The sequence below is a fragment of the Brugia malayi genome (genome assembly GCF_000002995.4).
Source record: "Brugia malayi strain FR3 genome assembly, contig: Bm_v4_Chr3_scaffold_001, whole genome shotgun sequence".
NCBI lineage: Eukaryota > Metazoa > Nematoda > Chromadorea > Rhabditida > Onchocercidae > Brugia > Brugia malayi.
The window spans coordinates 382,055-401,325 of record NW_025062477.1 but is presented as its reverse complement, the minus strand read 5'-3'; the positions used below and the strand labels follow the sequence as shown (position 1 = coordinate 401,325).

The following is a 19,271-nucleotide window of genomic DNA, read 5'->3' as shown; positions in this document are numbered from 1 at the left end:
AACTTTGAAGAAAAAATGTTTAGTTTTCATGGAATTTTTCTGAATATCGAACATATGGAACAAGTTTAGAAACATCTCTGTCTGTTTGACTTATAGAGGCTTTTAAACAACAATTTTGAAGATTTCAAATTTTTGTTTTTTAATTGTGAAACTTATTTTCCCAAGTATTGTTTTATTTCCATGTTCGATTTTTAATTTGTTTTAGTTTCAATTGTTAAATTTTAAATGTTCGTCATCTTTTGAGCCCCCCAAATTTATGAAGTAAAACTTATTCAAGTTTGCAAATATATTAATGTATTTTTCTGTAGGCAAGTTCTTTTTTTTCTAAAATACTTAAAATTTGTTTCGGTTCAGTTTTACATTTCGAACCAATATGTGTAAAATGCAAACACATGCTGAAATTCGTTTTTTTTTTTTTGCCTTTTGCAAGATTATTAATTTTGTCTCAGTAATGCATAGTGCGAATTTTTTTTTATTGCCTCACAATTTGATTTCTTTTCCGCATTCTGTGAGAATTTATTCAGGACTAATATGAACCAGTTGCTTTTTATCATTCGTTTTTCTGCATTCGACTGTTGAAGTATTTTGATCGAAAGTCGGAAACATCATTCATTCATTATTTTTATTGTCTGAATAAATGACGTTACGTAAATTTACTGTCTGTTGTTTCCATTTTGTTTTAGATACTTGGATATCATATGATATGTTGAATATATCTAATAAAGTATGTTTTCTGTTTCCTGTAGAAACACTCTGCGAATTTTCATGTGTTACAGTTATCGTTGCTGTGCTGTTTTAGTGTTGCCCAAAACAGAATTTCTATACAGATTTCATGGGCTCAATTATTTGGCACTTTTCTGGAATTTCTTGACAAAAACATTACTGTTATGATGGCATTGTTTTATCGCAAATGCCTGGAATTTTTTGTGCTGGGGGTTAGTATTTCCATCAGTTAATAAGTTACGTGACAGAGGGGAATGTTGGAACTTTTAAGTGCTTCTAAAATTAAGGTTTAAAAAAAAAAAAACCATTAGTTTTATAAGTTTTTTTTTTGTCTTAGGGAAAGAAATATAATAGTTCGAAGCTTCTTGTTCATATTATTACATAGGTTGTTAGGTTTAGGATGTTTTCCACAAGAATGATTTGACTATTTAAAGTAGAAGAATGAAGACTAATGTTAGATAGTGTGTTCCTTGCAATGAGTGCTTTTTAATTGCTTGGAATTGTGATTTTTGTGGACGGTTGATTGAAAAGACTAAATCCACTGAATTTGGCTATGATTGAGAGATGTAAATTTGACGAAGCTATGATTTCGTCTTTAAATTGATTGTTAATTAATATGACCTGGAACTGAATATAACAGTGCATAATAGTACACTATATCAATAATGAGATTCTGTCACTTTTAGAGATTTGAATAGTTTCTTTCAAGTAAACATTAATTTGAATTTCTTAATTTAGCAGTGGATTACAGATTGTAAAGTTTAAATACATTTGATGCATTTTATAGTAATAGCCGATAGTTCAGAGCGAAATTTGTAAATTTGAAATCGAAATGCATGAAAAATCTCTTCAGCACTATTGTTGATAATAACATTGTTGCATGACTGTTTTAAAATATGATTCATTATTCCGTTAATGTTAGAGGTAAAATTAAAAAGAGGTCATAGCGTAGCACACGTTTAAGCGGACATCGCTATTACGGAAAGTGATCGGAAATAAGTTGAAGATGAATAGCTTAATTGTATTAGGGTGTGTAACTCCATAATAAAGGCTAACTCGCTAATTAAAATAAAAAACGGTTTGTTTATGCAATTTTCCGGAATGCATAATAAAGATGGATGTTTCTCGATCTCTGTTAATAACTTATATATCACAAACATTTATCTTTGTTCTACCATTACAATTAGACATACCTACCCTACTGCACGAAATTCTTAAATCATTCGAAAACGTACGATCATATTAACTAGCAATTTCAGATATGATATGACAGGTAAATGTGACATTTAATTGTGACACGAAATATTTGTGGGTAAAATAGCAAACTAAGTAAGTTTTTCTAATTTGTCTTGGGATTTTTCACTAACAGTTGGTTTGAACGGCAATTTGCAGTGTTGAAAGTTCTCTGAGAGATGGAGAATACCTGACTGAAAAGGTCATCAACCACATAACACTACAGATCGAGATCGAGATCGAGACCGAGACCATCTCCAAGGTATCTTCTACCGCACTTCTCTATACACGCCTGCTGCTGCTACTACTGCTGTTTGCATGCATGCACGTATCTATGTATGTGTATGTATGTGTGTGTATGTGTTGTATGGGAATAGAATAATGTATGGGATAGCGCTGCGGTTTATACATGATATTATACACTTATACAATGGCTGAAGAAGCTACGGGTGCGGTGCGGGGCGGTAGTGGTATGGCGGTTAGGGACAAAAAGGCATGACTCAGTAGATTTTGAGCCTGAGCCTCAACTTTGTTAATGAGGCCAAGCATAAATTAGAGTGATATGGACTATCTACATTTTATCCGTTTCTCTTTCTTTGTTTTGTAGAAACATTGCAAACAAAATGTTGTGTTTACTTTTGAATTCCGTTCCTTTCCATATTTTTTTTCCCTTTCTTTCCTTGCCTTTCCTTTCTTCATCCTTGAAAATAATTCTTAAGTTCGAGTTAAACGAAGAGAGGGAGAGAGAGAGAAAGAGAAAGGGGTAGGAAAAGAGATATAGGAAATGGGTGATTGCATTCGAGAATGGCAAACTTATGCATCGTTAGCCGAGAAAAGTGCATGTGGTGCAAATAGCTTGCAGACATATAAGCGGGAGAGTAAGGGACGAGGAGAGAGGCTTGTTGTCTGTAACATTTCTTCATACACTGCGATATATCGCACTGCTATCTACTTCAAGCTTATTCCTAGCATGCCAGACATGCACGCATGCATGCACTTCTCTCGCAATAGTTTGCAAGAAATAGAATATCCACAGGCACACACACACACACACACACCTCCCTATATATATAATTTTACACATATATGATATTCGTATAGTCTCTGTGCGTGTATGCATTGTGTGCGTATGTTTGTTTCTATGTATGTATGTACGTGTGCGTGTCTGTGTATGTATGTATGTTGGTAAGTATGTGTGTGTATGTCTTTTGGAAGATGCGAAAAGGGAAGTGTGTGGTGAGGTGTGGGACGTTCGGTTGAGTGCGGGAGGGACACTTAGCAGTAGGCCACGTGTCCTGCGTGTCGTGTCATGTTTGTCCCTGTTTAAGGCATTCCCGACCCTTTCTCCATCTCTCCCAACTCCGTCTCTTCCTTACTTTCGACATTGTCTCACATACACATAGATGCACACATACACCAATTTTTCTATCAATGCCTGTTCATCATTGACGTCGTTGTGGGCGTCGTTGTCGCCGTCGCCGCCGTCGTCGTCGCTGTTGACATTATGACTAATAAGAAGACATAAGTTCAGGAAGACCGTCCGTGTTTATGTCTTATGTACGTGTATGTATTTGTGTCGATGTGTGTGGTGTGCATATTTTCCTTATATTGTTCTTTCGAGAATCCGTTCTATGTACCTTTCACGCTGGTGTTATTGTGTTTCTTCATATTAATATGTAATAATTACGTTTCTTGTTATTCCATATATAATGACACGTACTTATTACCCTGACTGATGCTTGTGGTAAATTTTCCTGAATTAATTTAGTCATGCCGAAGTTTGTAGGAGTTCATATAATATTACCTTCTTTTTTTTCCATAGAAATGTATTATAAGTTTCGTTAGGGCTTCGTTTGTGTTCGAAAATAATGAACAGATCGTTTGAAATTATTTGGAAACACTCATTTTCAGTGGACATGTAAGATATTTTGGCTTATTTCAAAATTGCATTGGGATTTTTAGAACTTTTAATGTGCTTTTAACCTGATAGGTATTCGGGTATGTGTTCGTTGTATATTTTTATGTTGCTAGCATTTTAATCATCGTGTCGAGAATACTGGTTTGCAAGTTGCTGCTGCAATTAATATTTTATTGTTCATTGCTGGTAGGTTGTAATATATAATTTTATTTCAGGCTCACGATTGATAGAGAGGTGCAATCTGTGATTGTGGAATTCACTGATATCTCCCCTTGTCTTCTTGGATGTGGACCGTCGGGCCATCATTCCTTCTAGTGGATTTTAGCGAAATTCTGGAAAACTGTTGCAACAACTAAGAGCTTGATTTTGCTATTATGCGCTGATTTGGTTTGTAGATTTCATTTACTTGTTAAATGAAAATTTAAGTTAAAGAGGTGGTATTTCGTTTGGGGGAAAAATCCAATTTTTAATTTCACGATGCAGAGAAGGGAAAATTTTTCACTTGTAAACTGTTAACATTCTTAACTGGTATGAGTACACCGTGAATATCACAAATAACTATAAACAAAAGTTGAATAGAAGAAAATTTATGCTGAAAATTTTGTCAAACTATATGCAGTTTGTTACGCTGACAACTGATTGTTTTTTATAGTTTTATGGTTTTATTTTTTTCCGAATCTTGCACTAAAAAGTAGTCGGAACGAAAAAGTGGTAGATAAAACTTCAATGTTATTTATGATATTTCGGACGCAAAATTTGATAAATACCGAGAATTCGCCAACATTTGATGTGCAGAACTTTGACTTTTCATGCATTGCTAGATCATCAAAAAGCGGTAGATAATACTTCAATGTTATGTTGTTTCGGACGCAAAATTTGGTAAACATCGAGAATTCGCCAGCACTTGATGTGCAGAAATTTGACTTTTCATCACATTACTGAATTATCCAAATTAGATTGAACATCCAGTTGTAAACTTTACCTTCTGATCAATGAAGATATTTCCTTTTTTAAGCTATCGATTTGCTGTTTTGCTGTTTGCGCTATTTTTTCTCGCTATTCCGTTTTCTTCTGCTATTTGCTCCACTTTTACTGCGATTTTGCCATTGTGTTAATTTCACTAATAATTTTACTATTTTTCTGATTGGCAACTTGCTGAGTGCACGTCACTGTAGCCGCACGTGATACTCGGTATTTCACGCGACGATTACGCAAAACCGGCAAAACTGTTCATTTTACGGGCAGCCAAAACGGCCCCGATGGCCTGCTGCCTTTCCGAGGAGGCAAGGGAGCAGAAACGTATAAATCAAGAAATTGAGAAGCAGTTACAACGTGATAAACGCAATGCTCGGCGTGAACTCAAACTTCTATTGCTCGGTAAGTTTTACATTGTTTTTATCCTTTTCTCTTATTTCTTATGTCGTCTTGTGTCTTTTTTTTTTTCAGATTTTTCTTCTCGTTTAGATTGATAGTATGTAATTAATCATTTACTGCATATATAGGAAATCATTTATTAATCAAAGAAGATAAGTTGGTAAAATTTAGAGGAATGAAATATATCTCATTTTTGAGAATTATAGAAAAAACAGTAGAGAAATTTATGAAATCAGTTGATTGTGAGTTGCTTGATATGGTTCTTATTATTGATCGGACTCTGAATATTATAAAACTAAAAATTTTTTTTTTTTTTGTTTTTTTATAAATTGATTACATTTTATCAACCAGTGTAGATCTGAACATATATTGTTTAACTTCTGCAAAAATTGTTATTTCACGTAAAGTTCATAAAGCTTACCATTACCATTATAACAGTACCATTTATTCATTGAGTGTTCTCTTAGTTTATGAGATACTGTGTCTTCAAATTCATAGTAGCGAAATTGTGTTATTGTAGTGAGAGTGTTCTTTTTTAGATATTTTTAAGAAATACTTCCATTTGTAGATTAATCACTGTATTTAATTTTTGTAAAGTCATTAGCAAAAACAAGATTTTAAGTTTTTTTTTCTTTAATAATCAGTAGATCAGTGCTTTTTTGTATTAGATTCCTTGTACGAATACTAGATATTCTTAAATTTTTAATCAAAATTTCCGTTTATTCTTTTCCATTATTTGATTATATGTTAACAATTTAGTACTTCGTCTTTTGCGCTCCTAATATTCTTGATGCTTCAGATTAATGTGATTATTCATAAAAAAAAAAAGTATGGAGAAATCGGAACTGTGAAATTTCAAGATTGAGAAACTTTAATGTTTTAAAGATCTGGAGGAATTTAATGATTGAAGATTCCTCTTTTTTTAAACACTTATCTCTATTTTCTCTATTACTGTCCTTAATCCCAAGTTTAGGATTCTTTCAGTTAACAGTAGTCAGTGATACTCTGAGTTCTGCTAACAATATATTTCGATAAAGCAAGTAGTACAGCTTTTTATTTTTCCAAAAAATTGTTTGACAAATTAACAAAACTTTTTCCTGCATTTGTCGAAGTAAAGTTGTTAATTTTGGGATAGTAATAGAGTTTAAAAAAAGAAAAAAATAGTAAATATTTTCACTATAAATGCGTTCTTTTTTTGAATGATACTGCATTTCTGATACGAGGTTTAAAAGATGTTTTTTTCAAGTATCTGAAATTAAAATTTAACTTGAAATAAACCGAATGCATGCTTATTATGTTGTTGTTATTCCGTTTGTGATCTTTTTCGTTATCTCGGAAATCGATAACTATTTCACTGTTATAGTAGGGACAGTTTCTCGTTTGAAAGAGACACATGAATGCGATATTATCATAATATAACTCAAAAAGAAGAAGTTACTTATCTTTATCTTTAATGTTTTCTAAAGCTATCGTTCAATATTTGCATCATTTAGCATTCTGTAATAATTTATTTGTAATAAATAAGCAGAAATTGTAATTCTCATTTTATATCTAGTTATTCTAATATTCTAATTTTAAAATCTTGAATCTGTTTTACAACGGACAATATGCCAAAAAGACTTTCAGTTTTTTTTTTTTTTTTCATTCCTAATAGATATACTTTTTGTATTAAATTTTCAGTGGTTTTTATTTAAAATTTGCTCGTAAATACAGTTTCACTTTTATTATTTTAAAATTCTTCATATTATGTTAGAGTAATGTTAGATGTACATCTCCGCTGAAAATCATTGCATAAATTTATATTTTCACACAGTTTCTCATCTAAATGATGATCTGTTAAGAAGCAAAGGCTTTTTTATGATCATAATTTATGATTAGTTTGTCACGTGGATTCCTTTTTTTTTTTTTTTTTTTTTTTTTGAAAATTTTGTTGTTGGTACACTTTTGATGATTAGCTGAAACAAAATGATAGAAAAACAGATATCTCTCATCAACTTTGTCCGCAAGTAATCTATAATCGGATAATTTTGAACAATCATCAGCATTCGATATTCTGAACATCAATTTTTTTAGTGAATCCATAATATAGATCTCAAATATATGAAACTTCCTCGCTTCATTTTTCTGTTATCATAATAATAGATATCTATTTTCCATTATAATAGAGATGAGAATGAAAGAGATGTGAAGGAAACTGTAAGTCCTTATCCTTATTGGATCAGAAATATTATTGTTCTTCTTGTCTTATTGTTATCAATTTCAACATATGCTAAGGCTGAATTCGGTTGCAGTATAAAAGGTGGTAAATTTGCTATTTACCTTTATGTATAGTACCAAGTATCTGTAATATAGTGATAAGAGATGGGTAATTAAGTTTGTTACAGAGTAGTTGTGATTAAATTACCAAGAATGCAAGTATATTTGAGTTCTTTAAATTGATTAATCAGACATGTAATGGTGGTTACTGCAGTAAATATTATTAATACTTGCTTGTATCCGAAATGTTGACCTCAGGTAAGTGAAGCATAGTGATATGTGATACGTTAAGATTTAAAATAGTGGTGACGAACGAAATATGAAAAGAAAAATAAATAGCTAATTGAGAAACGTAGCTTAATCTTTTAGTTATTGGATGCTACTGAGTGCTGTTTCTTGGGAAGCTATTAATATTTAAGTATGATAACTGGTCATACTTTCCATTTTCATTACGGGAACTCAATTTATGTTGGTCAGTTTAGTCTTTAATGTTTCTATTTACGTTTTTCTTTTTAGAGAAAACGAGAGAGAGAGAAAGAGAAAGGAGTATATTTTGGCTTTATTCTTACTGACAGATTTATTCATGCCTAGTTTTTTTTTCATGAGATGATTCTAGTTACAATAATCACAATTGGGAATTTGAAAAGAGGATAGAAAAAAAAAAAAAAATTTATTCATTATTTTCAAGTGCTATTGATCTCTGTTATTGTTTCAACCGATAAACAAATAATGCAAGCTTAATGTGTGTATGACTCATATATGAATTAAATAAACATCACAAAATAGAAATATATTACTGCTCTATTTTTGTAACTTCAAAATTCCATATTATCGTTGAGTAAGGATGTACTAGTTAGTATTTTAATATAAAAGTTTTAATGTTGGTGAATGAATTTTAAATAAAATGAATTTAATGTATTTAATGTTTAATTTCTATGCCTTTTTTTATACGCGTTTCTCTTCATGTTAGCTGATTTGTTTTTCCTTCAAAGGTTGAGGAAAAATTTTTTAAAACAAAATTTCTGAATTTTGATGCTTATGGACAATAATTCAACTGAATTTGATCACATTTGTTGTAAAATTTGAAAAAATTTTCAAATCGAGCCTTTCGAATGTCTTGATACAAAACATTTTGACCATATTTCATATTTCGTTGTATTGACAAGAAAATTAATCACTCATTTTAGGATCGTTGCAATAAAGATTTTTTTTTTTGTAAACTTATAAAATTTTATTTATAAAATAAAACTGGATTATATATATATATGTATCAGATTAACATAAATCATTTATGAAATTTGATGATGTCCTAGCATCTCTTTTCTTTCTTGAAGTAAAAGCACATTAAGCAAGTTACATTCAACTAACCACCATCTTTCATCACCACTTTAACTATTACTTTATTGCCTATTTCCTCATGCTTTTTCTCTTTCATCTTTCTATTTACTTAATTTCTTAAAAGATTTTCTTTCTTTTGTATTTAGTTAATTCCATGCTACATATATTTTTCTTAATTTTTTTTGAAAGGAGAGTCTTATTTTAGAATTATCAAGTTCCTTGAGGAAAAAATGAACCCTGGTTTGCATTATTGAATAAGAAGAATAAGTTTAATTAAATTAGTGAGTGGACTAGAAAGATGTCATCAAACGTTAGTCGGATTGATCAGAAACGAAATTTCTTTCGTTATTCCTGATTATATTCTTTAAATTTTGTAAGCACTTCATGCTTATAGCTGGTCATTTCCTAATCTCGGCTTTTTGGACTATATTAACAGTGAAACTTTGTAATCCAAAGATAGTAGATTAACTTTGCAAGCTAGTTGAATCAATTATCTCATTTTGAAGTTCATATCATCCTTAATGGATGATGGTTCAATTAAGTTTTAGAATAGTTGATACTGCATTGCAACCCTTGTGAATTTCATTCGTAGTGATAGAGTTTCTGTCCAACTGAGAGTTTGATACATTCCATAACAATGTTATCTCTATTTTTTTCCTTTTATGAATTGAGTGAGTGTTAAGTTTCCAACTTGTTATGAAGCGAATCATTTAATTAATTCTATTCTTAATACTAAACTTCCCTTTTTCATCATTTCATTCCTTCTACTCTAAAGTGATAAGTCTTTTTTGTCCTCTCAGACAGTGAGTGTATGCATGTTGTGTGTGTATGTATGTTGTATGTATATGTATGTTGTATGTATATGTATGTTGTATGTATTAGCAGAGAAAGTGGCAATTTTTCCGGTAAATAATACATTAAAAAGTGTGTAATGTTGTGTAATATGTGAGGGAGGAGAACAGATTGCAGTGTGAGTTTTACTTCAAAAAGTTGTACCATTCCTCTTTAAGTCATAATAATTTTGTCGCCTTCAAATGGTAATAATTTTCCCATTGTTGCTACTGTGTCATCAGAAAAAGAAAAATTACACAACATATTTGATTCCTTGAAATGATAGCTTCTGTTTTAAGTTTTCTTTTTTGACAAGTCTTTAAGATGAACGTAGATGTATGTATAGGTATGGTTTATTTGGCATGAAACAGTCGATGATTCGTCTACTTATTGATGAAAATTGAGATTGATGTATTTGGGTGTGCTACGTCGAAGACTTTTAAAAATAATTTTCCCTCTAACTGCTCTCTCTGTTTTGGAAGTGCATTCTGTAGTTTCATCGTTTGTAATTAATCGATAAGAACTAAGTAGGTTAAGCAGAGCTTCTTTCATTTCTCTTTGTTTTCTTGTTTTTCATGTATTCCGGAAGACCGGATTTGATAGGAAGAGTTTGTTCTTGAATTGTATATGTGAGAGTATGTGTATGAAAGGGTAAGATAGCTTTTGAAAGAGAAGTGTTCTTACATTCCCTATAGTCCTGTATGGATTGATTCCACCAATAACACACACACACATACATACATACATACACACACAGACACATACATACATACACAGACAGACAACGTTTGCATTCAGCTATAAATTTTGTTTGTTGTGACTAGTATATGAGGGTGGATTGGAATGGATGAGATGAGAGAGGGATAGGAATGAGGAGGGAGAGGAAGACAAATCCATGATGGAATGTGAAATAATTGTTGGAAAGCAGAGCTGGCTTGGCTAACTTCTTAATTTCAATAAATTTTCTACCATCAAACTCACTAATGTCTAAAAAATTGTTGAGTATATCATTATGATATTCTCAGAGAATGAAAAGTTTGAAATTCATGTTATATGGAAATGTAAATTATTTGATTTTGCTCTATTATGCCACTAACTTCATTCAATTTGCTCTAGAAAACAATTCAAACTTTGTGCTTAATCTAAATCAGTTCCAAATGCTAATAAATGGTATCAATTTAGTGCTGTTAAAAATTTCATGATTAGATTGACGAAAAGGTAAAATTCTTTACATGTAACCGACGATGTTAGCTACCACTTTATTCCATCTACGCATTGTTGGTTATGTTGTTCGTTCTTCGAATTTCTTGGTATTAACCATTCCTAAGTGCTGTTATATTTAAAACTATCTTTGCCATTTGCGCATTGCCTCCAAAACTAAGTTCAGATTGCTTAGAACTTAATTCTAATGTTATTACGTCTTATGCATGATTAATGGAATATTAATATCAGAGATTAAGTGTCAAAATAGTGCTTATCACTATTCACTTCTCTTTTATTATCTCTTACAAGCCATGTGTAACTCGAAAATATTTTTGCTAAAAGATTTCAAGCTGCTTATCCCAATTATTTCATGTTTTTATATTATATATTTGGTTTAAACATTTTGCTAATAAAGAGTAATTTCAAATGGGAATTTGTTTTGCAATTATAATTTTGCATTTGCTTTTTCATTCAGATTCAAATTTGGATAGTTCAATCAGTAGAGACAAGATATTACTGCAACACTGAGAAAAGGAACTGTTTAATTGAATTTGATTTTTTTTTTTTTTTTTTTTTAATCTGTTTCATTTTAGATTAGCATTTGATTAGCCTGTAATGCAAGAGTTGTTTCTAAATGCTCAGTTGACTTTTCCTTTTTAATTTTTCTCCCTTATATTGCCTAACTGCTTTGTGTCATAGCTTCCCGCATTGTTCTAGATCAGAACAAATATTTCAGATGATCGGGTGTTACTTGAGTATGTACTACTCCATCCTATTTCATCTTCCCTTTTTTATCAGATATTAACTTTTCTCTTCTTGATTATCTCTGTCCTTCTTTAGTACGTCTACCTTTTTTCACATCTTTACTTATTTATTTCATTAAGTGGCTAATTAGCTTGGATTTGATGAAAAGTATTTAGTGGTTCTTTTCTCTCTTCTACTCCATCTGTATATTTATCCTGTGAAAAGTACATTAACATTTTTGGATGACCTGATTTTACAAGGAAAAATAAAAAGAAAGAAGTTTTTCTCTTAGTATTATTGGCGAAGCTTTAAAGAGGAAAAAGAGAATTACAGTAATGGAAAGGAGTGTACACACACATATACGTATAAATTATTTCCATGTTCATCTATCTGTACGGTATATAAATTTTAGGGTAAATTAGCCCATCCTTTCTTTAAGTATTTTTATGTAAGGAGGACTGAATAGAATGTTGTTTAAAGTAGGCTTGTCAGAATAGTTTTTCTTTTTTTTTTAGCAGTAAATAGTAACCCAAGGTATATCAGCTAAAATGGTGCTATAATGAGCATTAGAAGAATGAATCGCTAACATGTGAGTACTTGGCAAATTGCGCATAGACATTTAACTTAACATCACCCATCCTCAACTGAATAGTTTAGCTAAGGTAAGAGAAGTAGGCCGTACTTATAATTGGCCAGCCTTACTCATTAAACAGACTAGATTTTTTTTTTTGAACTTTTATTGCATATATGCATACATGATGCTTATGCTAATAATATTTTGCAGAAATGAGAAATATTAAGAAGGTGGTAGTGAATGAGGGAAGAAGTAAGAAGGAATTTGTCCTTTACCACTTCATAAAATGCACTAACTGTGAGGAGGAAATACTTTCTAAACCTGTAATTTTGCCCTTTAGGCGTAGTCCATAAGGTGTGATTTTGTCAGTAGAACGAAGAGCAAAGTTCTGCTGAAAAAGTGAAACCCTTATGTATTATGTTTAAAGGACAAAATTTATAGGCTGAAGCATAATGGGCACAACGATAGCTATTAAACGTAAAGGTTGGTTATCACAAAAGATTAGTGAAATATAAAAAATAAATAGGTCTTTATTTATTGTTTACTTAGTGTCAAATTATCGTTTGCTGGAGAACTCTGTAGGTTAATTTATTGCTTTTTTGACTTATATCATATTTTATAGTGCGAAATATGCAGCAGGCAGTTGTTTAAAATCGAGAGAATAGTCCATTTAGAGAAAAAAACTCATGAAAATTAATTCGGAAACGAGAATTGACTATTCTAATATGACACTACGCTAAATCAAATTTTAGGGCATTCTATTTCATTAAATTGAGTAAAATAACTAAATGAAATTAAGAAATACAAATAGAGGAGTAAATTACTCAAATCTGAAGCTGAAATCATAAGTGTATCGATTCGGGGATAAAATTAAATCCCTGAAATAAATAGCGAAGATTATATGCGATGTTAATGCTGAGTCTACTTTTCTTTTTTGATTTTTTAAACATAATTTGTAGTGACATTTCTTTCCTTTTTTTTTTTTTTTTTTTTGTTTTTTGTTATTTTTGTCTATGAAAAGTTTTTTTTTTTTTAATTTAAAAATTTTTGGATGCAAAGCTTTTTAGTCTAAATGTGAAATATTTTCATTTTCCCGTATAGGACTGAGATTCATTCAGCTGGCATTTAATTTTTGAAATAAATTCGAAACATAATAAAAATGAATTGTTTTTCTCATAGTTGGTCAAACATTTTTGGTTATGTGGGAAGAATCGATTTAATAATGAACTACTAATTTCGATTTGCCATAAAATAGGAGATGATACTGGTTATGAATTTAGAAGGTTACCAGAATGTTACATAGTATTTTGATGAAAAATTAGAAAAAAATGTATGTATTATAATACAATGAAAGAAAATATTAACTCATCTAGAAAATCCATCCATTTCGTCGCTATAATATACGAATTTATAAGAATTGCTTTGAAAGAAATTCTTGCATTCTACAATTATGTAATTGTTATGGAAAAAAGGATCTAATTTTTGCAGTTGGTTGCAGAATTATTAAATTTCTCTGACTGACAGTATGTTTTTCAAACGTCTCTGCATGCGCTATTTCCTAACTGAAATGGCAAATTCGAACTTTGTCTTGCCAGGAACATTTCTTGGGAAGAAAAGGACATTAGTAAGAAAAAACATCGAAGTAAAAAAAGATTATATATCGAATTTGTAATATTAAATACTTATATAACTGCATATTTTGAATTCGTTTAATGATATATCTTAAGTTTTACTTAGACGAATTTTTTTCTCGATGGTGATGAATAAGGATGAGATAATAGTATGCTAATATCCTTTGGATGTATTTCGCGTATTGGTGTGAAAAGTTATTTTCAATTTTTAGGTACTGGTGAGTCAGGGAAGTCAACATTTATTAAACAGATGCGAATTATTCATGGAAATGGTTATTCCGATGAAGACAAGCGTGCTCATATCCGCCTCGTGTATCAAAATATTTTCATGGCGATCCAGGCTATGATTCGTGCCATGGATACGCTCAATATTCCATATGGCGATCAATCTTCTGATGTATTCTTTTCCTTCTTTATTTAGCAAACATTAAAAAATTACAAAAGTTCCTTCATTTTTTTTTTTTCCTCTATTCATGGATGAATGATGAACGATGATTTCGGTATGTTAGAATTGGTTATATTTAGATTCCGGATTTGTAGGAATTTTTAGATGCTTGTGAAAGCTTGTTATTATATAAAGTTTGTTAAAGAAGTAATCAGCTTACGAAACAGATTCTTTTTTTTCTAACAGTAAGGAAATAATAACTTTGCTGCAGTTACAAGACAAAGCGAATGTAGTACGGGCAATAGATTATGAGAATGTGACTTCATTCGAAGAACCATATGTTAGTTATATAGAAGATTTATGGAGCGATTCCGGTATTCAGGAGTGTTATGACCGGCGAAGGGAATATCAGTTAACCGATTCTGCTAAATAGTAAGATTTATGTGTTTTACATGAAAATTCTTTGTGACATGATGGCAAACTATTTTACCACTTAATTTCACTCGCTGCATAACATAAATTTATCTGATGGTCATTAGGAACACTTTTATTTTGTATCATCTCTAAGATTTTATGATTTATTTCTGTCTAACATTAAGGCAACATATAACGTTAATTATCTGCTTATTTTCTTAATCCTATTAATTTATGGTAATGTAGAAGAACACCAAAAGAGTTAAAATTGATCCCTCGTTTTGGCCAATGTCTATTTTGAAAAGATTACTAATCATATTACGATTCATTTTAATCCTCAATGTAATTGAAGCTGCAATTGATGACTATTATTCTTGTTGTTTTAAATTAAATTTCAATTTTCGTATAGCTACCTATCCGATCTAAGGAGGCTAGCAGCATCTGATTACCTGCCAACAGAGCAGGATATTCTTCGTGTTCGTGTTCCTACTACTGGTATTATTGAATATCCTTTTGATTTGGAACAAATAATATTCAGGTGATTTGATGTTCTTTTAATCCCTGTCCTATAAATTTATTAAAGTCATAGTTGCTTCGAATTTCTGAAATAATAGAATTTTTGATCAAGTTTTTCTTTCTTTACAACAATTTCAGTGAAGCAAAGTACAGTACTTAGCATGATAAATTTGTGAAATAATTTTAAAAGTTTTAGAAAAGATCGTTTCAGAATGGTTGATGTAGGTGGTCAAAGGTCGGAACGAAGAAAATGGATACACTGTTTTGAAAATGTAACATCAATCATGTTTTTAGTAGCCCTTTCTGAATATGATCAAGTGCTTGTCGAATGTGATAATGAAGTAAGCTTTCTTAAATTACATTAATTCAAGGAATCTAGTGAAAATGCTACACTTCAAATGGAACCCGACAGATCTGGAATGTCCATGTGTGAAAATTGATTTCATAAACAGTTTAATCATCTGTTAACTTTTATCTACATTGCGTATGAAGTGCATTTAATACAGAACTGTGGAAATGGCGGGTGACTTTTTAGGAAATTTTAAATTTTGCAAAATTTGTAAAGAGGCGTTGAGAATGTTTGGGAATTTTTAAAATTTAGCAAACGCTTTTGCTAAGTTATGAATAAAGGAAAATAGAAAATGGTAGAGTATTCTTTTTTTTTTTTTTTTTTTTGCATTTTTATAGTTTTAATGATAAGTACTTTGTGATTGTTAGAAAAATTTCTCCTGATTGTAATTTTACTTTTTTACTTTGAATTTAGGTGACAAAAATGATCGCATAACATCATTTCGATAGTAAGATTGGTCAGATGATATTGGTAATTGGGAAATAGTTTATTTGTTACCCATTCCTGAGTTTCTATCTGCATGAACAAATATGAGTATGAAACAAATTTGAAATGAAAAAAATATGAAGATAGTGGCTTAGCATTAGGAGGAAAGTATGAATGATTATCTTGGGCAATCTTTTTGTTATAATCTTTGGAAACTTCCAGAAAAGATCGTAAGTTGAGAAGGGAGCGAATAAAAATGGAACTAGACAGAATTCAAAGTTCCGGAATGCTGCAATCTGTAGTTATTATTTAAACTATGAAATAAAAAAAAATCATTTCATAAACGATTTGGACAAGAATAGGAAAATGCAAAGATAGCATGTTTTTCCTCCCTTTTTCGTCATCTTGAACTTATTTTGGGCTGATTGATGTGTTGTTATTTTTGTGTCATCTCTGACAGTTTATGTCATCTGAATATAGAACTGTTTTGTAGAGATGTGCTTTATAGCTTATATTCATATATCGATGTTTATCCATATATTACTGGTGATGAGACAATTTACGCATTCTCATATGGAAACTTTTATGATTGTCGAGAGATAATCCCAGGAATTATCCTGGTAGATGACTATGAAATGTGAACATACTTATGAAGAGATTAGCATGCTGTTTAAGCACATTAGAAAGCATCTGTTCTCAATGTTGCATATTCTGATGGCAACATAAATAGATGTAACTTTCAGGGTGATTTTAAAATTATTAAAAAAAAAACAGTAAGATAATAACTGCCAAATTATTTGATAACTTTTTAATATTTAAGTTTTCAGCCGTTTCCAAAGTAACTCGGTTCTATAGGCATTTTATATCGTTCCGATACTATGGTTTTGGTTACTTTATTAAATATTCTACAGCGTTACGCTAGAACATTATATGTATATCTTTAACATAATTTGCTCAGTTATGATAAAAAGTACTCAAATGCCAGTAATTTTGTTTCCTCACAATACTGAGTTTATCTAATTCATTTGACTTCCTGGAATAGGAATGAATAAGAAGGCCATGGAGTGATCAAAAAGCATAGATGAACAATAAAACAAAGTTAAGCAAAAGTATTACCTTTGATCTATAATAATATAATAATTAATTACGTTTTTTTTTTTTTTTCTTTTTTCATTTTATTTTTAAATGTTCATTTTATTGAAGTATAATGAACAACAACTTGAGAAAGTAGAAGAGAAACTTGTCAAATTTCCATGTTTTAATGGACACTTAAATATTTTTCACGTCCTATATATAATGTTAGATTTTCTGAACAATAAAAGAATTTTTTCTGTGCCATTTATGTTACAAAATTCGATAATTAGTTAATTTTATTGATAAATAGATAGTTTTTTTTTTTTTTTTTTTTGGGAGAGACAACTGGAGAGGATGAAAAGCATATTGTTGTTTGTTTATTTTAGATGGCGTATTGTTGTTATCTTTTTTGCTTTCTTTCCTTCATTTGATTTTGTTGATTTTGAGATGCTTCACGTATTTATATCTTTACATTCTGATCACTTTGATGCATATCAGAATCTTTTAGTTATTTCGAAAATAAAATCTAAAGTCTTTTCTGGTCATGAAAAGTTTCACTTGCAATATAATTTGGAAAAACCTGCTTAGAATGGAAATGTATGTAGAAAAATGAAATTGCATGAGTTAGATCTAAGTATGATGAGCCTTCCTCATCTTTTTATAATCGAATATGTAAGAGAAATTTCAGAATCGTATGGAAGAATCGAAGGCACTATTCCGAACGATTATCACATATCCATGGTTTACAAATTCATCGGTAATCTTATTTCTCAATAAGAGAGATCTCCTGGAAGAGAAAATACTTTATTCGCATCTCGTTGATTATTTTCCGGAATATGATGGTTTGTTGTTCTGATTGTTGGGAAACTGTCAGTTATTATGTAACATAAGATATATTTTCTGTTATAGTAATTTAGTAGTACTGTAAAGATTTAAATTGTTATAATTTTCTTGTGCAACGACGGAACAGACGAGTAAGCAGTTTTCTGTAATATAACGTGATGTGTATAAACGATGAAAAAGAATGTATGAGTTCAAGTTTTTCCGGAGATTTAGTAGTATATTGTATGATACTATAGCTCTGTCGTAAGTTAAGTAAAAATTTCTTGAAGAGCATAAATAAAATTTGCTGCCTCCAATGACTGTCTGAATTCATTTTTTGATCAGTTGAATGTAAGTTCAAAGAAGTGCATTGAACTCAGATTTTGAAATTGCGTGATAATCGTTGTGCTTACTTCAGTGATCGTTGCCTTTTGGCTATTATAACCAAAATGATGTAACAACGGTGTTTTCAAGAACTTAATTTTTTTTTTTTTTTCTTGTAAAGCAAAGTAATTTTCAGGTCCTTCAAGGGATCCTATTGCAGCGAGAGAATTCATTTTAAAAATGTTTGTTGATTTAAATCCGGATGCTGATAAAATCATTTATTCACATTTCACTTGTGCTACGGGTTAGTCACTTTCATTTTGTTTATCTCCTACTTGCTGAGTTATGTAGGAAGTGTTCCATCAAAGAAAAACATTGTAACTTTAAAAATGATGCTATTCTTCTAGAGTTACTGGGACATCGAACTTGTCACAAATAGTCTTGCTATTATTACGTTCTTGGATTATTGGGATATATAATGCCATATTTCCGAAAAAAAAAAAAAAAAAAAACAATCTTTTCAATTTCATTTTGATGAGGAGATTTGGCTGACATTGTTTTAGTCGTAGTGAGCAGAGGAGAGAAATTTGCTTGAAGTTGAATCTGAATTTCTGTAATTTATGTCTTATTTTCAGATACGGAAAATATACGTTTCGTATTCGCGGCAGTGAAGGATACAATATTACAGCACAATTTAAAAGAGTATAATTTAGTGTGACCCCATGAACGATAGTTTTTATCACGATCATTATCGTTATCATTATCATCGTCATTATCTCTTCTCTTTTATAAAGTATATTTCTTAGGTGTACGCGTGTAACAAATGCCTTTTAAAATATTCACTGCGATTACGTTCCAGCTTGATGTACTTGCTTCTGTTACAATTACTACTGCTTCAACTACTGATGCTATTGCGATAAGACTAATGCTACCGTAACTGCTACTACAGTAGTGCTTCAACAATCAGTGTTATGACAACCACTGTTGTAATTACTTTTACTCGGTGTTACTGTTTATTTGTTTTTGTTTTTGTTTTAAAAGAAGAAAAACAAAAGGTATGTTGTTGATTTGTGGTGTGATTTGTTTGATTTCCCTAAATTCGGCAATGTGAGGCATAGCACAGTATAGCATGAGTC

At 30.7% G+C, this 19,271-nt stretch overlaps 1 protein-coding gene across 1 annotated transcript; it reads left to right on the top strand.

Moving 5' to 3' along the window:
• Window positions 1-5,133: 5,133 nt before the first annotated feature.
• Window positions 5,134-18,853, top strand: Bma-egl-30 (visual iGq-alpha protein, putative; the record flags this gene model as incomplete). Its single annotated transcript, XM_043079579.1, has 8 exons — window positions 5,134-5,251; window positions 14,038-14,222; window positions 14,482-14,642; window positions 15,034-15,162; window positions 15,352-15,481; window positions 17,678-17,831; window positions 18,332-18,439; window positions 18,771-18,853. The coding sequence occupies 8 exons, from the start codon at window positions 5,134-5,136 to the stop codon at window positions 18,851-18,853; spliced, it is 1,068 nt and encodes a 355-aa protein (XP_042935513.1).
• Between the last annotated feature and the right edge of the window lie 418 nt (window positions 18,854-19,271).